Genomic DNA, 24,220 nt, shown 5'->3' on the forward strand with positions numbered 1-24,220 from the left:
CGCTACACACGTCGGACCATTACTATTATTTATGTACCCGCTAATCAAGCTCTTACTCATTTGATCATGAATTTATTGTAGGTAATTACTTGTCATGGTTTCTTTTATCTAGCGGATCTTATTATTATAACAATAACTTTATTATTATTGTAGCTTAGACTACGTTTACTTCAAAATTATTCACTAATGATTAGGTACCTTTCCACTGAAATCTACGTTATAATTGTTTGTCCCAATAGTACATTTTCAAATGATTCCGAATATCTTGAGACCCTTTCGGTTCATCGCCAGCCTATCCTTTCCTGCAACTAAGTTCGATGAGAGTATTTTACATAGAGCTGCATATCGGATCTCCACAACCCAGTTATACCTTGGTTATACCACGATACCCCTCAGTAGCACCGGTTGTAAGACTTAAAAGCTTATATTTCAAGATCCTTGAAAATGGCAGCCAAGACCTAAAGTTTTACGTGCCTTCCGAAATAAATCCCGTATTCAAGAACTCAGTATGTTCACTATGCAACCGCGTAGCACGTACGTTAATAGAAGTAATAGTTAAAGTAACTACACAAGCAACTTAAAATACCTACCTACGTAGATAAATGTGGTTACTCACTCAAGTTACAATGACGTATCAATAAAAATCAATTTAGATGTAAATGGAGTCTTACAAAATAACTTTAAATAATTTATAATCGGTACCTTTGTTAGTCATACAGTAGACTTTTCCTTCTTGACATTGAAAAGTTTGTATTTGTTAACATCCGCGTTCAACTCTGTTCCAAATTCGCAATACTTATTTTCCTTATCATTATTTATTATTTTTAATAAGTAGCACTACACTACAGTACATTTTCTCCAAACCTGACCTTGATTCAAGTTAGGGACGCATAACAAACATTAACTTCATATTTTCTAAGCGACTTCTGTTATGATGCTTACTTAAGTCCTCGATAAAAACACATGCCATCAAAAACATCCTGTAAAAAACCTCAAGTCTCGCAGCGTAAAAAGTGGTGAGATCTATGTAATACCAAGTCGATTAATCTGTTTAGTCTCTACTGAAAGGACCTTCTGTCTTAAGTTATTACATAAGTTATTATCATGCCAATATTAAAAATATTTCACGTTTAAAACAAATAAATCGACCTGGCCATCGCATAATTTGATTATTAGTATGTACCACACTGCACAGCACGACGGGCCAGCAACCGAAATCCTCACTAGGGTCCTTCCGAATATAATAATTGAGATGAGTATCTTAAAGAAATTAATGCTCCTGAAATTTTAATGGCGAATTTGTGTTTTCATGCGATGATCAAGTCGATTTATTTGTTTTAAACGTGAAATATTTTTAATATTGGCATGATAATAACTTATGTAATAACTTAAGACAGAAGGTCCTTTCAGTAGAGACTAAACAGATTAATCGACTTGGTATTACATAGATCTCACCACTTTTTACGCTGCGAGACTTGAGGTTTTTTACAGGATGTTTTTGATGGCATCTCACTTCTTTTTGTAGAGCGAACATAAGTCCAATTTGTATGGAAAGACGGTTATTTTTTTCATAATTCAACATATTTTCCTATTGAAATGTTGTTCAGTTTCATGGGCTAAACACCTTTAAGTTATGCCTCATACAGTAGGTACCTATGTACACCTATTATTTTCTATTATACTACAGTAATAATTAATTCATTAACTGCAAATGTAACCTTGTAATCCTATATAAATGTATAAGATTACAAAGTTATTCTTGCAGTTAATGTATTTAGAAAACTGGACTGAAATTAGAAAATATTGAAATTTTCCCATGATTAAGATACTAAATTCTATTTGTATTCTAAATTTGAAGCTTCTAAGTCTGCTAGAAATGCCTTAGACTTTTGATGATCGGTGAGTCAGTGAGTCAGTGAATCAGTGAGTGACAAAATTCAAAACTTTAACAAGTTGTCATTCTTAAAGTACTGGTTCAAATTGACTGAAATTTTCAATATACCGTGTTCATACAATGACTGATAAGTCGCTAAAAATTCAGGCTTCTTGTTTTATCCACAACGAAATTATAGGGGGTCGAAAATGGCCTGAATTGCTTCGAGAAAAGATGGTACGGCCGTGCCGCTTTTTTTTGCTCGACTTGCGGGGGCACTGCCGTGCCCCCAGATAACGCCGTTCCGGTAATTTACCCTCCTTAAAAAAACAAATACTTTACTTTTTAAACTGATTTTATCACCACAAAAATATCTTTTTTAAATACTCGATGTGAATTACCGATGCAACTTGTAAGAAAAGTAAAGCCACACGCATTCCGAGGTTCATAAACTTGGCATTGAAAAGTTCAATGAATTTATGCAAATTAAAAGAAGAGATTTCATGCATTTTTTTCTATTGGCTAAAAATAAAACATCGTTAGGAATATTACAAAACTTATTTATAAATTAAGTAATAAATCCATATAATTTTATAACCACCGTTGAATTCACAGCTATAAGGAAATCAAATCTAGTGTGCACTGGTCACGTATCTAATCAAGTGGCCGTTCCAGATAAGTCCTTGAACAATTTGTTCTTTGTTGGATGTTACCAGTTCCTCATAACCACCAGAACTATTAGGGTAAAAATAACAATAGCGAAACAAATTAAATTCTTCTTTTTTATTTTTATAAATAAAATAGGCACTATTTTAAATGAATACTAGTAACAAAATGGTCGAAAGAAATCACCTATGATAAAAAGCATATCGCGAACAGATTAATCGTTTGTGTTTAGCCAAGTATCTTAAAACTTGTACTCATTTGTAATTATAATGATGTTAATTGTTCCATTATTATATGAATTTAAAACAGCATTTTTTACAAGTAAAAGCCCTACCTACAGTATTAACAAATGTATTGTTATTTATTTGCTACTTAAACTAGTGATGTTGTCGACTTAGTAGATATGATTGGCACTTGGTATAATAAAAACAAATAGAGACCTCCCTCTGGTACGACGCATGGAGTGCCGTATGTATAAAATGGTTTTCTTCCACTCCGTGGAGGCGTAGAGTCTACCTATGGGGGGATGTTTACAATGATGTGTGTGTTTGTTTTTATTTTATTAATTACTTTAATTTTTGATAAAATGGGTCATTACGCAAAATTTGTTGATGTCCTAGTGACATATGATTGTCACCATATTATATCCATTGACCCTATAGATATTTTATAAAAAAAATAGACGGTAATTTGCGTCAATAAACTTGTTAAGGGAAACTTGATATAAGAAACTTCGTCATATTCTGTAGGTATGTTCAAACACGACAAATATAAGTGGCACGTTCAGATAATGAAACTCATCAATAACTCCGACTTCAAACACATTCATAAACAATGTAGTATCAGGCTTTTATATCGGCTTACACGCGCCTCTTTCATCGATTCACTGAACAGACGTTTCCATTACATAATTGCCAAAAGTCATTTAATCGCTTTATGACTGCGCTATTAAAGGCTCTGTATTTTTTAAATCAATTGTATTGATCGAAACGTAAGAGAGTCTCTGAATCGCATTTAAGTAATATTTTGATTACTTTATAAATACGTACCTTTCCGTTTCTCTAATAGACCTTTAGGACAAAAAATTATATAAATAAGTATAATATTTATCTTATTACACCTACTACCTTTTTAAATAAATACTACTATGTGACTTAATTTAACATAAGCTATCACCAGTAACTGAAAATGTTTAATTTTTAATTTAATGATTGAATGACTTTTATCACACGATAATACTTAAAAATATATTAAGTTAAAAAAATAAAATTATGTAAATTTTCCTCCAAGTATTTAATATTGAAAAACTGTGGAACGGTCGGAAACGTTGCGTATTGAGTGTATCGACCAAGTTGTGAGACAGCGCGCGGCGCAGCACGATTACAAAATACGCGGTAGTCGCTCTCATTATAACTTATTGTCAACTTCTTTTGTTTTCATCTTTTTATTTTTCTATTGTTTGTGTTAATTATATTTTCCCAAATATTTATATTTTATTACGTCAATAATATAGGTTATGTATGACGTTACAATGATTACAACAATGCAATTCAAGATTCTGTACTTAGTCATTGAATTTGTTACGCACTGAAGATATGATCGCTCCCCAATATTGCCAATGTACCTACGCCACAGATACGATTTTATCTCATTTTAGCTATTTTTGCCTTGATTTGTATATTTAATTGCACAGTCTTTTACGGCTCAATAACGATTCCTAGCGCAGCCTTCGCCCTTCTGAATATAAAAAAGCGAGGTTGATGCTGTAATCTAATTAGTGATACTTGCATTCATTCAAAGGACGAAAGTCATTAAAATAGAACGACATAATTTTATTATTTATTGATACTTAAGTCATTTATCCTCATACTTGAAAAACAGTCTACGAGACTATACGAACATTGAGAAACGCGTTCACATCATAACGCTCCACCACATTAAGAGCAAAAGAAAAATGTGCGTGGTTTTACGTGAAAACAATGAACTTTCGCACGGTTGGATCCAGCTTGATTTAGTGTAGTTTATTGTTAAATCAAAGCGGAGAAGTTGGTTTGCGGTGGAGTCGTAATTGAATTTGCAGAACAATCCGTTTCCCGCGTCGCGTTCAGATACATTCGTAACACGCACAGGCACGCACCTGCTCACTATTTTATTAGATAAAAGAAGAACAAATGTATGATCGTAGTTACCCACTAAACATGTAATGGACTACTCCTGTAGGGGAATCTACGGGCATACAGAGAGAATTAGCTAGCAATATTCAATGGATTTCCAAACTTAATGAAAGTATAAATACATGTATTATACTTAAATAACTTTTTAAACACCTTTAAAGCTAAAGACTGGTAAATGATTATTTTGCAAGTAAATGTAATCTACCCTAAATTAACTTTAAACACACTAGTGATTTCTGCTTAAGGTTTAATGTAATATTTTTTTAACCCACTCGTGCATTGATAACTTTTGATATAACTTTTTGAAACATCGTATAAAACAGAGGATAGAAAATATTACAATAACGATTAACATTATCTATCAACGTCCTTGTCAAAACTAGAGCACGTGTCTGATTTTTAACCACGAGAAAAAACAATAAAGCAATCTCTCACAAGTATCGTTTTCACCCGACAATGGAGAGCCCCGCGTGATAATTGAACGAGAGGGTCTGACCGACCCCAGGCGCACATTAGTGTTACATTTGATTCGTATGTCGCGCACACAATTGTGTAATTGTTTCCTTTTGTATCCACTGCATTCTTAGTGACATCTTATTTTGAAAAAAACTTCAATGTAAAGCAAAAGTGCACTCTTTTAATAATTATATTTTTGCAATATACTGTATGTGATTAAAATTATAATTTGTGTAACGTAAAGGTCCAGCAGATAGACAAATAAAGGTTGATATTTTATAATACTTTAGCATTTAAAACATAACTGCATAATTAGGGCATCACTTCCACTAATACCCGTGCTGTTGTTATAAACATATCAACTTGAACAAGTATCGGTAGTTGAGTGGTTGTCGATCGTTAACATAAAACAAGCGACGAACAACAGCGTTATAGAGCAACATGGAGCGCGAGCGGCATCTCTCAGCGGGAAGGCGCAGTTTGTGTTTGCTCTCTCGCAGAGGGGGTCATTACTAAACTCCATTACACTTTTTGTGCCAAGTGTTTTGGTGGTATAACAAGGGTGAAAACGACCCTACAAAACGAATGACATGCTTTTACTGTTTTTTATCGGCTGTGAGAAAGGAAAATGTTTGTAGTGAGCCTTTTTGTTAAGAAAACTTTATATTATTGGACAGATAGAGTTGATGAATTTGAATCTGAACTTCACTTAATAATATCTATTAATAGTTTTATGGCAAGTCTCACAATAGACAGATTAATTGTTTTTATATGAATAAAAACATTTTTTATTTAAATGATGAAACATGATGATCTAAGCAGCACAAAGAAAACTAAAAGACGACTGAATATCTGTGAAACGTAGCTACGCGTAGGATGCCAGATGGTCGGGAAATTCGGGAACGTCTCGGAATTCGGCGGCCTGTTCCTAGTCTAGTAATGAGTGAGATCTTAATAATCGAGGTTTCATGTGCCCTGGAAAAGGATCGATCCTACAAAAAATCCCAACACGTAACTCTAACAACAAAAATTTAAAATTGCTGAAAACAAAATTTAAAAAACCTTGATGACATAATTATCTACTACACATTTCTTGGTCTTTCATTAATTCAATCTAGATTGTCTATTTTTCTCGCTCGAAGGTTTATTTATTGGATAGGTACTCATATGTTTTTTACGTACGTGTGTAATTCTAAGTTATAAAAAGAATAAAATCATTCATAAAATGTCTACAAACATAAAGTTGTTAAATTGATATAATTAATTATGGTTTTAAATCCATTTAGTGTTTAAATATAAACTTCCATAAATTCTGTAAACGAAAGGTAATAAAAATACGACATCTCCACTTAATATTAAATGGATGAAGAAGAGAATTTGCTCAGTGAGATTAAGTTAATGAAATGAAGTGAAAACCAAGTAGGGGTTCAATGACCTGACAACGATCTCGTTTGTGATTACGTCCCGGTGAGAATAATTTAACGAGTCTTTGTGTGACCACCTTAACCGTAGATGCAACAATGCAACTATGTATCTCTGCATGTCGCATTTTAATTTGTGTGTTCATTTGAACGGTACATTTGATAAAAACTAAGATACTTTCTTGGAAACTATTCATATAATAATATCCACAATAACTATTTATCAACAAAGTTCTCTTAGATGAATAGAAAATTAAATAACTAGATAACTCTCAGTTAAATATACCCAACCATCATTTTATTCATAACATGGTTATGATCTTATACAATAAAATTTTGCGAGCTATTAGACTAAGTGATGGCATAACATTTACATGCCCTAATACTTTTGAATGCATAGCGAGAATATCGTCATCAATCTTGAAGGGGTGCGGAGTTAGCGAGCGGTAATGCGCTCAACATATGGCGTCATCGTCGCTCGTTCCGCTTCGCTGAGACCAAATAGACCCGCTCAAGTGACCCGCACCGACCTTAGACCATATCACACCGACACAGATCTGATCACTGTACAAGTGGACACTAGCCTTTGAGCACCTATTGTAGCCACCCTTTGTAAACTACACGTCAATGACAAATGTTACATTCAAATGTATACAATAGTTGTTATACATCCATTTGCAAATTACCCGCATTTTAATCCGTGTAATCTTTTAACGGGCCAAACAAGTGCACTGTACATATGTATTATCGAACAAAAAGATCGACGAACTAATAGATATGAAATTATTGCCAAAAATGTATAGCAAAATAAATATCCTAGTATTGTTATTTAAAAAGTTGAGTTTAAATCCGAAAATATCCTGAATCATGTTCTATTAGACCAGATACAATAATGCCAAATAATAATTTAGGCCGATCTTACTTAGTTACATAGATGATGTCCGTGACGTGCGTAACGTGTGGTGCCTACAAACACGATGTCTTCGATTAAGTTTACTTAATGGTAACCATAAATATTTATGGGTATGGATTTAATACGCAGTGTGTCATAGGTGTGTAATTCTACGTAGTGCGGGTATGTGAGGGGTGAGCTCCGGCGGGGAGGGGCGCTAAGTGCCGGGAGGCCACATGTCGCTCTCGTCGTGCTAATCTCCAGGATTTGCCATCCGATGTCCCTCGTCATCGTCTATCTCTCTCACTCTACCATTTAAACGATAAATCTATTTCACGCAGCTCATTGAATATTATTGCTCCATGGGGATTTTGAAAATATGGAGCCGTTTAGCGAAAGCCGTACATTGTATCCATCCAGTGGAATTATTCATACGCGACCCGTTGCATTTATCACTTAATGGTATTAGCTATTAGATCGTTTAATCGCTCGATTTGCGACTTTATGGCTGAGTTTAACTTGCAAGTGCGTGGCATCTACTAGGATTTGCACAGTACACTTGTTTACTATGTTATTAATTAATTAGTAGGTATATTTGTATCTTAAATTGTCATAGAATTGGTTCAAAACAAGATATATTTGAAGAGTAATTTAAAATTAAATTATTTATTTTGGTAGTCATTGAATTGCCAGTGAATGTGTAGATTATTCTGGACGTAGCAGAAACTAATAGTGAAAGTATTAGTAAATAAATACTTTGTTTACAAAGCTTCACAGTATATTTATATAATATCACATTATTTAGAATCGATCAGATATGAATTGCTGAATAAATGCCCCGACATGCGGCAACCTGGCAGCTTAGCTCTGTATTGTTTCGAATCATTTTCCTCTATTAGTTCTGGTTCTGTCACGGCTCTCTTTAGTGAATTTGAGTCTATTGAAATAAATCAGTAAGTCAACGTCTGTGAGTATAATAATGATCGCTTGGTGCTGTCAGCGCGCCATGCGGCACGAGCACATGGCGACTTTTCAAACAATAAAACCTGCCGTGTTTCACTACACATCAACCTTGTTCCATGTCTCTAAAGTTCATATTTGCTCGTAGCATTATTCGCTATGTGCAGTGACGCGTTGGTTTTATTGAGTGCATTGCGGGGCCTCGGCTTGTCATTGCTTCCCTCGCAACCCTAAAATCATTCCATTCTACGGCCGGACGAGTCGACAGGTTAACTTTTGTTATTTTACAAAAGCCGCGCATTACAGTCCGATTGTTGGCACAAATGTCGGATGTTATAGAGCATTTCGTGTTCCCTTACAATTATTTCAAGTGTACGTTAATGAAATAGTGATTCATATTCAATTTATGGATATTATAGTCTTAATTACATTTTACTATCTAACAAGGTGGTCGTCTATCGGTATAATGTTGTTAAGATTGAAGTATCCTCTATAATCGATCCTACAGGTACTGTCTAATCATGCAGCTTAGTAATAAAGCCGATATCGAGGAGAGACTGATTTGCTGACAGATTTTTATTATTTTTTCTTTTGTGCTAACGAATCGCTGACTGAGGGTATTGACTTTTCATATCAACAAAGAAAACGTGAAAATATTTCTTTTCTGAACGGTAAGTCAATAGAGGTTTGAGGCATTGCCCTCGAAATGGTTCGAGGCGCGAGGCGGGCGGACGCGGGGGTGCGCGGCGGAGTGGCGCACGGGCGGGCCTGGCTGTACGGCGCAGCCTGCGCCTGGGGACGGGGGTACTCTTCTTGATTACAGCACTCCCTCAGTCACCCCCATTTGAACCCCCCCCCCCCTCCCTATATTACTCCCCGCCTTGCTGCAATACACATAAGCCTCCACAATGACTGTCGTGTATAACTTTCATTGTTCAGGTTACAGAAAATATTTAATTTTAACTTACATTCTAGACGGGAGGTACCTACGTATATAGCTATACGTAGGTACCTATATTATTTTATAACACAGCGAGATTATGTTTTTATTCCGAGCTGAATAAAAATATAGAGATGTAAAAATATAGTCCTTAATTTATAAAACTGGATAGGTAGAAATATTTTATTCACATTTTGTAATATTATAACGTTCAACCTAAATTTCGAGCTTAATATTTGGGCGTAGTTTAAGCTATCAAATCAAGCGTGGAGTCGACGTGAAGACACGGTTTGTCCAGGATCGGTCGCAGGTGGCAGGTGGCAGGTTGGCGCGCCGACTGCGCCGAGATTGTTCGCATCAAACATGCAAGAGACTTGCGCCCCGCTGCTCGTAAAAATGCATATTCAAGCAGAAGGGCGGATGCTTTTAATACAACGCTGTAATGAGCAGCCGAGGTCGGCAGTCTCCTTAATTTTCTCTTTACCGTCCCATTCAGGTAAATTGTTAGTCTTTATTAATTGCTTTACAACGGGAAGGCGGACCCACATAAAAGTTTATCGTCGGGGGATTAAACACTATGTGTCTGCGACTTTCTAATTATGTTTATACACGGGTACATGTAACTGAAAGTATATTGCACGGCTTATAATATGCAATTAATTTAACTATTTTCCGACATCGTTATGTTAGACTAAATCACTTTTTTGCCAATTATATCGATAGCAAATATTAAATGATTTTTAATCCTTGCTTTCCATGTCCTTACTTACATTATAGACTCTTAAGATTATATTTTGTATGTTCTGTTTCTACACTACAGCTGCTATGCCGACTTGGATACAATTTGGCAGAATGTAAGCGGGAGAATAATATAGGTTACTCTTTCAGCAAAGATAAAAGAAGGCGACCATAAACTACGATGAATAAAATTTATATTTTTATCACAGTCCAACTAATTAATGGGGCATAGCTAGTTGCTTAGTAGTTAGTGAATGCTTAGTGGTATTTGAACTGGGCATCTCCGTGCTTCGGAGGGCACGTAAACAGTCGGTCCCGGCTGTTGTCTACTAAGACAATAAAAAAGTTTATAAAATAAAAAAAATATATTTAAAAATCATATTATTTTGGTAAGGCTGGTTGTGCTAATGAATATATTAATGTTTGGCCATTGACGATAAAAAGGAATAAAAATTCCGGGGCTACCTTATAATTACCACGCGAACCATCTTTGTTCCCCTTGCTGTCCATGGGGGTGGTTATGCCCATACACACTGTGCACCCATTTTATTTTGATATGAATAAAATAAGAGGGATAATTGCTAATAGTATTTATTTGATATACATTAGTCATTGTAATTAATCAGTTGAGTGAAATTTGGAGAAAGTCATAGAGTAACGTTGTTGTAACTAAAACTGCCGTTTTAATTGATAAAATGTTTAATTATGTATTTAACCAATGAACCTAATGAATATGGTAATACGACAATTTTTATATAAATTTTTAAGGACCATGCTATATGTATGTAGACCACTCAGCCCACGTAAAGTTTATTACCTTATAAATCTATATTTCGTGCGTCACTCCGTTTCAGTTTCAGAATATTATTATCTTTAAATAGTCTATTTAAACGCTGCAGACAACAATCATTTGTGAAATTGTTAATGTTGTGAATTTAAAATATTGTTATGCTTTTTTTTGGATAAGTGTGTTATTGTTTAAATTTTTATTGGTCAAAAGAAACGTAATATGTAAAACGCTATTTTGAGACGGTCTCATTTAAAACGTCCCACAATTGAAGTCAAAGAGTTTATTCTCATTTATGACGTGTGTGTAAAATAAAAGTGGCTATTACCTACTTGCATTGTAATGTAATATGGTACATGGTGTTTTCCCACATTATGTGAAATTGACAACAACTAGAAGGTTCCCTAAAATTGTATAATTTGCTCGTCTTGACTGATATCCAAAGCATCGGCAAGCCCCCGGATCGTGTACAGTGGGCGCAGCGTTTCTCTGATTGATTAAAACCCTAACAATAGGATAATGCTGATCACTGCGAGCTTTGTGCGCGAAGCCCTTTATGTTAGAGAGTAATCAAAGGAGCCCTCTATAAAAATCACCCGCGGAAATTATAACTTTTCACCGCTTGTCTTTTGTGTGCGCAGATATTATGTGAAATTGATGTTCTATGGGGCTTTTATTATATGGAAAAATAAATATATGAATGGTGTATTTCGTCGGTCACTAGTACAATGAGAAACCGAATCAAAAGTATTTACAATTTTATTTTGTGTATTTCATATTTAATTTTAAACAGACGTGTTTGTGTGACACGGCAATGCGTTTTAAGCCTTCAAGTTTTCAGTAAACATGCAGCCTTTTGTTTAGTTGTCCTTTGTAAATTTCTTGGCACTCAAGCTAGTATAGCTATAAATGCTATACTATATATACCTACATTATAAATGTTATATACCAACATTATCTGCTGTTTTCTTTTTCTTCTAATTATGTAACCTTAGCACTTAATAAAATATTTATGGAGGCAAGCCGATGTGACGAAAGAGCACCCAAAACACACTATACTGCTACTTGTTCTCTGAAATTTCTATACATAAAATTGAACTTATAAATAGGTGCTCCCATACAAATTTTAAACGCTTGAAGTGATCTTGATGGACGGATAACTAAGTCTGAAGGAATGTTACACATTTACAATAATTTCAGGTAGATGCCAATTAATATATTATTATTACCTTTAACTTTGTTATTAAGAATGTATAATCTTAGCTTAAAGATCGAAATGAAAATAAACTTTATTTCTTTAGATAAACAGACGCCAAGAACTCGAAACTTAAAGTGGTATGTCTAAATTCTAAAGGCACCGACTACGAATAGAGACTATGTTGGAAACGAGGTTTACCTTCCATTAAGACATTTCACACTTGTGACGCCTGCAATGCGTGTTAGAACATTCAGGATTAACACTTCTCTCTTAGCTGCCAGTAAATGAATTGCTGGTTTAGTAGTCGTCTTGTTCTGCCAGATGCAGTTAAATATCATTGGACAACTCATTTACGGTCATTTAATTCCAAACTTAGCAGAGCTTGTACTATGGTAATCAAATAACTGATAAACATCCTTATATATTTCTAAATACATACTTAACTTATACAGATAAATTAACAACCAGGCACAGAACAAATAATCGTGCCGATCGCACTAATATTTGTCCCGAGTGGTATCCGAACCCGCTACACGCGGTGCTACGCTAATTACAACTAGGCGACCACGTTAACCACTGCGTCAATCGTGCAATTAAAATTGTAAACATTAAGAAATATTGACTATTCACAACTAAACATATTAGTTAATAATTCACCCTGTACGTACATATTTTAAATGGAGTCTAGAGTTCAATGAAATGGTATATTTTTTTTGTACTTGCAGACTAATTAGGAACGACATTTAGAATTCAACAATGCAATAATTGCATTCTTTATTTTCTCTGCTTTCAGTAAATTTTTCCTTGGTTATCTTATAGATATTGCTTTTTTGGTTTCATTTACTAGTATTTTTTTATTATATATTACATTTATGAGTTAGAATAGAAATATTTATGATAGTCTCATGTAATTTGATCACTTTATCTTTTTCGCAATATAACAAGGATTATGGTTTATTAGAATAAATTATGGTTGGGTATAATATTTTTTTAAAGTATGAAAGAAAAATACATCAACTGTATTATATTTTCCTTGCTCATTATACTTAATCATAATTAAGAAATAATTATTTAATTATTCAGCAGTTTTATACAAACAGTGTTAAGAAACCAAATAGATATAACCAAATATTTACATACTAAGTATATGAATTTCATATAATATACCCCTGTATCTATACGTATTAGGTCGGGGAAAAAGTCTTTTCGCATTATAGTATACTTGTAAATCTCTTTGGCTTCAAGAATCACAAATGAGTACACGGTTCATTAGTTTTCTTTCAGCAAGCTTGTGAGGTACCCAAATATCGAGCTTTTTTGTGTAGAGAAAAGATTTTATTACAAGTTCATACATACTATAATGCGAAAAAACTTTTTACCCGACCTTATATTATAGTTTAATTTACATAATAGCAATAATCAGAAGCTAAAAAGTAGCAGATACAAAAATTGAATCTCAATTCCCTGCGGTCGACATGGAGCATGGAGTAATCATAGACGGTATAAATCAGGTGAGTGAAGGTAAGTGAGGGCTAGCCGGCTAGGGGTCGCGACCTCGCCCGACAGATGTCGCCCCCTGCCGAGCGCATGATGATCCGGCCCCAACTAAACTACGCGCCATAAAGTTTTGTTGTTATGAATTATTTCAGACTCCAATTAAGTTATATCTGACGTATGGTGCTTTCTTTGTTCTGAGCTTAGAAAAAATATAACGATCTCAGCAGTATCTACTGTTTTTTATTTGGTTAGACTCTATTTTCATTCGACGTAAATTTCGTTCTCCTCAAAAAAACAGTGCAATATTTTTAGTAACTTCGTACAATTTGTGATTTGATAGAACGATGGAGTGGTCATATACCTGTGATGTAAATCAAATATAATCTATATTGTTAATGTTCAGCTACATAATAAGTAACAACAATAGGTCATCTCAGTTTCTACCTTTCCTCTGTCATTGATAAAAGACAGTCGACCAGTCCAATCAAGTCTTCAAGTATCGTAATTAACACAACGAAAGTACTACGTTACAAAAGCAAATAAAAATAAATAGAGTCTTAATTCTATGGATGGTACTCATGTAGAGCCAGCTCGTGATTGCCGATACGTTAAGCCTATGCTCTTCGCAGCTTTATGCTGATGCAAAATGGAATAAGTTAAAGTTTTATACTTGTCAAGCTTAAATGTGTGTTTTTTAATAATAATTATATTTGTGTTAGAGTGGTTCTTATGGTTAGATTCGTTAGTTATCCTCGGTTAGTTGTGATAGAGTCAGTTATATTGAGATTTACCAGCAACTGGTGAAGAAGTATTATTATTCGTCATTTATAAATCAATTTTGACACAAAAGGTATACTTCTCGTTCAAAGTTAAAACTATACATGAATCAAAGAAAGGTTTTAAAGAACTTGCAAATTTTTCGATTTGTTAAGTTAATTAAAATAAATCATGTACTAATAAGTCCCACAAATAAACCAGAAATGTGCGTTTTAAGATGGTAATGTAAAATTACTTATGCTTAAAGCGGGTTATATTCGCTTACATCATAAAATAGTTTTGATAATAAATAGCCAGAAGAAAAAAATCTACCAAAAACATTCAGAAACTGACACGGGGATTTACCTCGAGTAAGAAAGTTGAATTTTTAATTACCGATATGCAATTATCAATGACATCTTGTAAATAATAATTGTATACATAGGTAATTCAGTAACTTTCAGTTTTTTTATTATGTTCAGCAATTGAGTTTATTTAGAACGTTATTCTGGTAAAAAATCTCTTACGTCATAGAAATATACTTTGAAAACTATCTAAATTTAAAAATTTTTAGATTGACATGATGTGATAACGTGTAATTTTATGTACTTAGTTAAATTATGTTATTATTCAAAATAATGGAAGATGAATGTATATAATAAATTTTATAAGACTTAAGTTTAAAACAAGAGGAATAAGAAAATTTCAACTTCTATAGAATGAAGTCAGGTAAGTTGTTGACCAGAAATATCCCGCGGAACAATGAGGGCAGTGGAAACCGGAAAGAGGCGATTCGTTGCGCACGCGCCGCCACGTGACACGCTTCCGCTTTTAATGCGATAATATAATAGGAGACATCTCCGCATCCTACCCTCGTTTAGTAAAAATACTGTGTAAATATTTACAACTATATTTTCTCACACTTTTTATCAGAAAGTGACGAATCACTTTACTTGTTTGAACTATATTGTTTTTTAAGAGCTTTTTTCCTTGTTAGTAAAAAAAAATATTCTCAACCTGTCACATTATGAAAAGGTTAGTTATGTATCTATTGTTTCTTATCTTATTACTGATTATTATCTTATTGTTACTAATTGTTATTTATTATTTCCTCATTATTTATGTAAGAGGAGAAAATTCTAAACTGTAGAAGAGACGACATATAACATAATATTTCATCAAAATCAGTATCGTGAAGTATAATGTTTTTAAAATGCAAACGCATTTTTCTTTGCCAAATTTCCTGATCATTACAAATTAGAATCTTAGAAGAACATACATCACTCTAAATTAGCGTTGCAGGTTACCAAGGTCTAAATGGAAGTTTTTGAAGATTTTCTCACGATATTTTTTGACTTAATTAAATGTCATAGTATTTTAAATAATATTTGTTACCTATATTAAAATATAGAATGACTTCTAAGACAATTAATAATGGCTACAAGCGCAGAGATTGCAGAGACGATGCGCTTTATAATTGCAGTCGGTCGCACTTTTTCCGCGTACACCGCCGGCTTTCAGTGCCCCGACGGATCCTATTTCTAAGAACTTAAAAGAGGCAGGCCTTGATATCTGCCCTATTAATTAAAATATCCATTCCTAATGAAATCCGAAATGTATTGAAGAAATTTTGTTAATCAAAGAGAGATGGTTTTATTGATTTCATATTAGGAACTCCTGAAAAATTTGTTTCAAGCATACAGATACAAAATGTTTACTAAGTACATTACTCAGTCTGTCTCTGCTAGCTTCTTGTTACATTACGTAATTTCAATAAATAAAAACAACTAAACACAACTAACAAGAAAAGTATCAACAATGTTTCGAGTAGCAAGAGTGACATTAATTTACTAATAACAACGCTATCGGAACAATAATACTAACTGTCAGCTCTTGTCTGGAGTTAAAATCAAAAAGCTCATCGGCACTCCTGCGTACGTGTAAAGAGCACTTAACTTGATTATTTGAAGCCGTATGCGTGGGTGTACGTTCTATCTAGCCCGTAGAACCGATGAAGCGATGGTCGTGAGGCCGTGCGCCGTGGTCCGCCCCGACGACGCGTGGCTCCGTCCTTCAACAAAACCCAGCCACGCGCCACTCGCCCCTAATCGTAACCCAGCATTTGTAACCATTGCGACGGCGAAAAGCTTTAGCAGCACAGTAACGCCTCTATTTTTATTAAACGCTATTGTAGATGTGATTTCGATCACTATTAACATACATAAGATTATAATTGCTGTATTTTGACATTTGAGGGAGAATTACTGAATAGACTATATTTTAACTCACGCTTTATTTCGTCCCTGGTTTTCCCGCGTGAGATCTTTTCATATATAACATTATTAATATTATCATTGCCTTTTACAGTGGGCGAAAATACTGAGTATACTTTCGTATCGTTTAGTAGCAGGCAGAAAAATTCTATATTTAATCCAGGTATACTAAGTGGTTGTGTTTAATTATACCTAACTTACTTAATTTCAAAGCTAACAATTGAGAAAGCCTGCATTTTTCTTTTGAAGTATGCCAAGCTATAACTCTTTTAAATTATTTCCAGTTGTTTGCCTCCAACTAAAACCTACTTAAAGTTGTACAGGATCTATTAAAACATAGAGTTAGAGATTGAATATAAGCATTGCAGTAAAATCTACCTTCGAGAGCTTTGTTCCTGGCGAGCAGCGCTAGCAACACGTCGGGAGGCGGCGGGTCAAGCGGGTGCATGGTGTCGAGAGTGGCATCCATGGGAGCGTCCCCGCGGCGCTCGCACTCCACCACGTCGCTGAACGGCGCTTCCATCAACGCACCACGGCTCACTACGTCCGGCACACGCACTGCAAACATTCAGCTGCTACTCCACTATTTACCATCCCGCACGAGTCGTGTAAACACCACACTTAAATCAACACCTGTGCATACTTCCAGAGCGGTGTTGTGCAGGGAGCGGTTGCATCGGGCGTCGCGACGCAACCTAAAGCCGGAGTCACGTGGCGGCGCCGCCCACGCCCGCCCCTCGCCGCCGCACTCTCGCGCCGCGCCGCCCTCCTGCCTCCCATTGAGAAGTCATTTTTTACCCCCTGAATCTGATAAACCCTGGGGCGAGCGGGAGGGGAGCGCGGCGCGGCGGCAAGCGCGGCTCCCCCGCCCCGAACTAATTTGCTGGAGTCGTACGACACACCCCGGGTACTTACATCCATCTACAATATTACTCTAGCACGTTATCCCGTTCGCGAGGGCACTTCGTTTCTAGTCATCTAGCCACCGTGAAGAAAGAAAATTTAAAACTATAAAACAGCCTATTATTTTATTTTAAGTTATGGAACAGGATATTTGGGGAGATAATTGTATATAATAACGCACTGATCAATATACAGTCCGTAGTGTGAACCATAGCTGCCACAATATTATTGTAGATAGGCGATTGATCACATTAATATGATGAATCAGCTTCTACACTTCTCACTACGCACTGCTATCCTATACTGCTGCACGTATAATAATTAAACAATAAATTTAATTATACTATTAGGTAGTAGACCAAAGGTTCAAAGACCTAGTGACTGGCAGGCTTGAAGAACCTCGATATCGGGTGGAACACCAACCAATTTGAAGGAATGATTTGCAGTGACAACACTAAAACAATTATATATTTGTAGTATTTACTACGTTTTGTTTGTTTAGCTAAGATTAATTTTAATATCAAATTAAATAATCACGATACAATTATACAGTTTAGTAATAGGTAAATGAACATTACGATTTACGTAATAAAATTGTGTTTTTTCTGTAATAAAACCTTTTACAAAAGTTCGTCCTTGTTATTTGTCAATCATTATTTTACTTATCTGACGTGATCAACGTAAATCGAACATCTCTTTTTTTACCGAATTATTTTAATGTTTTTATAGAGTGTGTGAAAAATGGATGTATTTTATTAAGTAATCATGTCAGTTTGCCTTCGCTATAACCCGGACAATGTATTCTATAGATTCAAGCTGGTGGAATTTCCAATATCATATGTTGGATTGGCAACGACACAATTCTTGGATGTGGATATTAATATTAGCAAGTCGGCTTATCTCAAGACTATGTGTGAAGGCCGTTTGCTGGTAAACTATTGCTTTGTCACCCACTTTTTTTATTTTTCAATGCATACACACAGTACACGTATTTAGTAGATAGCTAACAAACATAATTCTATTAAAACACTATAATGTTTGCGATTTACAGAAATTCAAGGAAGCTTACGATATATCTGCGTCGCATAGAGCATTTGATGTCGAACAAGTAGATGACCGTACTATAAAAATTAAATTTCTACCGAAAAACGAATGCATAACGAGAGCGAAGCGCAAAAGACAAATAGGCAACAGATTTGTTTTTGACCTACGTCTGATTCAAGTAGATGAAACAAGGTGTTGTAATAATGAACTTCACGCGGAAGTTGGTCGATTTTACATTAGCGGTCAATACGAGTATTGTCAAATAACTCATTCTCCTAAAATAATTGACTTTGGCGATGTGGTTATAAATACCAAAGTAGTTAAATATGTCCGCATAAGAAACGAGTCTAATTTGATAGCAGCGAGAATGCATTATGAAAAGCTGAACTCCTTTGACGTCTCTCCATCAAAGTTTACTCTACAGCCTAACTCTTCAATACGGTTAACTATTTCAATTAGACCGACTAACTTAAAAGTGCCGCCCAATTTATTGTTCAAAATAAGAAACCCTCGTTATGAATTCGATGATTTATCGGACACATCTGATGAAGATGAAACGTGTATAACGTACATACTTAAAAGTAAAATAAACGTGTCTTACACCAGGATATCAAAACAGATCGTAGTGGAATCTTTACACAAATTGTGCGATCAACTTCCGAAGTATACTTATATGAATGAAGAACTAGAAATTCACAATGAACGAAAATCTACAGCTATGAAGCACTTAAAAGATCCTAAATATATTCGTGCTAAAAAGCCTACAATAGAAAAGTTCACAACTGGAAGAGACATTTGCTACTCAGACCCAGCTTTGAGAGTGAAAAAACCGATTGATGGAAACTTCTGTAAAATTGTAGAACAAAAAGCGTCAACTTATGATCTATTCGATATCCAATTTTTCCCATTTTTAGTAGATTTCGGCAGAGTCAGCATTACTACCTATGGTGAACAAGAGTTAACGATAAGCAACAAGACTAAATTTAAAATATCCCTGCGATTATGTCCTGATGAACGAATCGTATACACTGCAAACAAATTATCCAGTATATTACTAAAGCTAGAGCCAATGACGAAATCTAAAGTAACAGTGTGCTGCCCGGGTTTCGTTGTAGGAACACATGAAGGAACGTTCGAATATCTTGTAGACAATACGTACAAACTTAAGCATATGTATTCACTTGTAGTATCAAATCCTACACTAATGGTAATGGAGAAAAATTTGAAATTTGGTATGGTCACAACTGAAAGTTTTGTCACATCTGTTCCAGTTAGAATTTATAATAATTTTAACAACACAGCCAATTTCGAATGGACGGAGATTCACCCAGATATACCCTTTGAAATTATTCCTATGTCTGGTTCTGTACCAGGTCAAAGCTGTAAAATATGCGACGTCATATATGTTTGCAAGCCTACTAAGACAAAAACCCATGAACTAGATTTAATTTCGAAAAGTATTAGTACAAAAGTTATACCAATTGAATTAAGCATCGTTACACGCAAACTTTCCATAAAGTTTTTACAGCCAGCTGTGGTATTCAAAGATATTCCTTTGAACTTGGAAACTATCGAAAGGGTAAAATTGGAAAACTCTTCCCGAGAAATAGCTCTGTTTTATGTTGTCGAGCCTTTGATCCCAGGCCTCAAAATAGAGCCCATGTGTGGCACTATTCGTCCAAAAATGATAATGACATTTGACATCATAGTCAAAATTCCATGCGTTCTTGAGTTCAGTTTTGATATTTATGTTAAAATAAATAACAAAGAAGTTGTTGTTTTGCCTATCAGTGGTGCTGTTGCCGAACCGAAAGTTATGATACAGCCCAGAAATATTTATATGCCCCGAATACCTTGTCATATGATAACATATGTACCAGTAACCTTTCAGAATCTCAGCACATTAAAAACTGAAGTTGAAGTTCTTGACACAGGTGACGATAACATCTTTGATGTTTATATTGCACAAGGAAATGATAAACAAAGAGTTTTCGAATTTACTGTCGAAGGTGGACAGTCTAAAACAGTTTTCATTAAAGTTTGTGACATTTTTCGTAGAGAGTACGAAATGTATATCCCATTCAAAATAAATGGGTTACTGGGACCACCCGATGAGAAAGAAGCTTTGTCCACAGAACTCCAATATTATATTGGAGATTTTGAACAGTAAGTTTAGTTACTTAGAACTTTAGGCATTATTTAAAACTTCAATTTGACCAGTTTGTTTTAAATGATTTTATTTTCTAATATTTATATTTTTAGATCATACGAGAATAATCCGAAGGTGAAGGTGAAAAGCGTTAATAAAGACATTTGTTATTGTCGCATAGTCGGTGTTATAACCGTACCGTGGTTAATGTTTTCTGTTGACAAGTTTGAATTTGACTACAAACCCCATACTAGTAACACTATAGAGTTTACAATTAGTAATATATCCAAATATTACTTATACGTTACAATATTGTGTTTAAAGTTAGCGCCCAACTTCTCCTTGGATCTTCGCACAGAAGATCATCAATCCATCATAAATGAAGCTAACATAAAGTTTGAGTTAGATCGAGGACAAGAAGCAGCATTTTCTGTACAATTTCATCCCAAAGGTCATGGGAAATTTGTAGCCACTGCTACATTATTTTTGGACAAACACTTAACCATACCGTATTCTAACTTGACGTTTTTTGGAAAGAGAGTGTCGCCGGCCATGACGCCTAGTGCTTATCGCGTAGTATTCCCCGCCTGTAATGTTGGAACTACGATTACTCGAACTATAACAATCGATTATGAAGCTGAATCTAACTTGGATTTGTTTTCATGCGCCTGTAAGGAAATACCTCAACTTTCAATAAAATTCGTTGATTATGAAGTCAAAGGGGAAAACTGCGATATACATACCATCGTTACAGTTCAGTTGACAATATTTTCTCAAACTCCTTGCAAAGGAAATGTACTCCTGAACTTTATACATGGTCTTGAATCATTTTGTGATGTGGAAGTAGAGTATTGTATAACACATTGTCCACTAACATTGCACGCTAATTTATTTGTGAGCCCAGAAGACAATCCTTATCCTTATTACCCATCGGATACCAATACCGAGCTATATGAATACTTAGAAAAATGCTCTGCATTCTTAGAAAAGTGGATGTTCCAGCAAGGATTTCGAAGAGATTTATATCCGGTCATACCGGACACTTTTCATGCTATTTCGTCAGCTGTTTCATCACAAGCGGGAGCAAAGTCGGGAAAAGGAATAAATGTGTCATATCTCAATTTCGTTAGAAGAATCGCAGGGCCTCTTATGAAGCACGTCCGGAAAGTGTCGTAAATATACCTTTTTACATAATATTTTTATTAAACTTTTCTTGTGAATATTATTTCTGATCAAAGACATTATTTCCAGTGCACAAGGCGTTGATGAAACATTTAAATGTGTCAAAGAAATACATGACACTTACAGAGAAATCATAAAGTTACTACAATCGCGAGGTGCCAACCTCTGGGCGCTACACCCTAAGTACTTGCTAAGCCATGAACAATTCATAATTTATGCAGACAATGTTACTCCTAAGTGCAATGCTGATATTGTATTAACAAGAGAATTATTAATCGACCCTGATTTATACAACAGATTGAACAAGCAAAGTTGGATTGACTTTATATTACAGAGCTATAAAGTTTTCATCATGGATAGTTGCTTTTTTGAATGCGTGTGTGTCAATACCGAACCGAGGCATATTGTCAATATTTTAGTCGAATGGTATAATGAACAAATATCAGTGCAGTATCCCATACTGTTAGGAAAAAACAAGCAAACAAAACTTATAACAAATATAACTACAGATCTATCAGATGGCGTCGCTCTGGCATCCGTCATATCATATTATTGTCCATTCCTAAGGCATCACTTTTCTATTTTCACTGAAGTACATGATGAAAACGAAGAAGGTGATATTATTAACAACGCATGCTTAATTATTGAAGCCATGAATCAGTTACGGCTGTATTTTCCGTTATCCAGTAAAGACTTCTTGGAACCAAATTTTCTACAAATGTTATTCTTGTCCATACATCTATACGTTGTACTGCCGATGTTCAAACCTAAAGATACAATTATTCTCAACCCGCCACTGTTGAGAAGCTCCACTCGTCACGTTTCGATATGCCCAACAAGTCAAGAATCATTAATATTTTCATACATGATTCTTAATAACAATCGCAATGCATTTGTTGTTGAAAAAGTTGCTTCGGCGGACAACGGAAAGAAAATGTTTCTGAGTGTAAAATATATAGCTAACTTCGTCGACGATGAGGAATGTTTACTTCTGGTGCACGGGTACAACAAAACGCGTATATTTGATACGTATATAATGTTTATACTCCACGGCCAGATAAGTACACTCTACCCAGAGAGAAAGTGTAAAGTAACCGGCCCGCTATATAGACCAAATAAAGTGGATATAATGGTCGCCTCACCCTTCCAAACCTCGGCCATTTTTAACATTTATATCACAGACATTGAACCAACTGTCCCTGTACACTTCGAAGAAATAAATAAACCAAGATTTTATGTACGCCGTCTGAATTTAATAGATAAAGAAATATATTTATATGGCATGCCAAAAGAGGCTGGACAACAAGATCTTCAGGAGCACAAATTATATTTACAATTGATTTGCCTCAGCACTCAAGTAGGTAATTCGTGGATTTGGTTCAAGAGTGAATTTGGCCAATTTTTCATAAGAGTAACAACACAACCTCGGTGGGATTTGCCTTTAGATACTCTACAATCTAAAGTTCACACGTGGCCTATGGATCCCTGCAGCTGTGGGGAAGCTTGCGAATGTTACAGAACAACTGCAGTTTTGATACCGTATCGTAACGAGCTTATGCTCAAAGCATTGCGCTACGCCTTAGTCGAAAATGCGTCTTCTGCAATGATACAGATCTTTGATCAATTAATCGGTACATTCATAAATCATTATAATATTGGTTTATGATTAATCTACAGTTTTAAAACTTTTTGTTATTTGCAGAGACTACAACAGGGAAAATAATATTATGTATGTTATTGGAGGAAGGAGGCACAAACATGTCGGAGTTGGAGCATCTTCTTCGAAACGAAACTACGTATCGGATCACATCGAGGGCACTGCTGCCGCGGATCGATCGAGTCACTCTGGCGCAGCACACCAACGGACTCTTCTCACTGCCGGTCACTATACCTGCTGACGACAAACTAGAGAAATATTCTATCACTCTCACATCTGATTGCGGCATGGATATTCGCACTTACAGAATATTCTTTATAGAATCTAAAGAAACTGTATGTATTAAACGAGATGCGTCTGCTTCGAAAACAAAATCTTAAAGAAGATGCATTTTCCTACAGTGCTGTAAAGTTATTTATGTTGTTAAATATAATTTGGAAACTATTAAGTACCTATGACTGTTAAAAGTCAGGTTTTTTTCATGCAAATGTGGAATCCTGAAAAATATCAAATTGGCCATGGGTAAGCATTTTAGAGTACTTTTTCGGAATTTATTTTTATAAAAATAATTTTGACAAGAAATTATCAAATCATGTTATAGTATACAAAGAATGGTTTATGAGACTCTAGTTATTTATTTATTTATGTTTAGTA

At 35.0% G+C, this 24,220-nt stretch overlaps 2 protein-coding genes across 2 annotated transcripts in view; one reads left to right on the forward strand and one right to left on the reverse strand.

Annotated features, from left to right (window-relative positions):
- Positions 1-17,312, reverse strand: part of Lim3 (Lim3 homeobox protein) — a 36,300-nt gene extending 18,988 nt beyond the window's left edge. Inside the window, exon 1 of the mRNA XM_076136247.1 lies at positions 17,010-17,312. Coding sequence (XP_075992362.1) covers positions 17,010-17,199 — 190 coding nt within the window. The 5' untranslated portion in view covers positions 17,200-17,312. The remainder of the gene's footprint in view (positions 1-17,009) is intronic.
- A 930-nt stretch (positions 17,313-18,242) lies between these two features.
- LOC142986834 (cilia- and flagella-associated protein 47-like) lies at positions 18,243-23,998 on the forward strand. Its single transcript, XM_076135513.1, has 5 exons — positions 18,243-18,464; positions 18,586-20,744; positions 20,841-21,899; positions 21,979-23,540; positions 23,612-23,998. Exons 1-5 carry the CDS (start codon positions 18,300-18,302, stop codon positions 23,944-23,946), a joined length of 5,280 nt encoding a protein of 1,759 aa, XP_075991628.1. The 5' UTR covers positions 18,243-18,299; the 3' UTR covers positions 23,947-23,998.
- The last annotated feature ends 222 nt before the right edge of the window (positions 23,999-24,220 follow it).

The sequence above is a fragment of the Anticarsia gemmatalis genome, chromosome 3 (assembly GCF_050436995.1).
Source record: "Anticarsia gemmatalis isolate Benzon Research Colony breed Stoneville strain chromosome 3, ilAntGemm2 primary, whole genome shotgun sequence".
NCBI lineage: Eukaryota > Metazoa > Arthropoda > Insecta > Lepidoptera > Erebidae > Anticarsia > Anticarsia gemmatalis.

Bases quoted from the DNA above. Each gene is read 5' to 3' on its own strand.
- LOC142986834 (XM_076135513.1), top strand. From the start codon at position 18,300: ATGTCAGTTTGCCTTCGCTATAACCCGGACAATGTATTCTATAGATTC. The intron at 21,900-21,978 runs GTAAATATACCT...CATTATTTCCAG, and splicing joins AAGCACGTCCGGAAAGTGTC to TGCACAAGGCGTTGATGAAA. The intron at 23,541-23,611 runs GTACATTCATAA...TGTTATTTGCAG, and splicing joins GATCTTTGATCAATTAATCG to AGACTACAACAGGGAAAATA.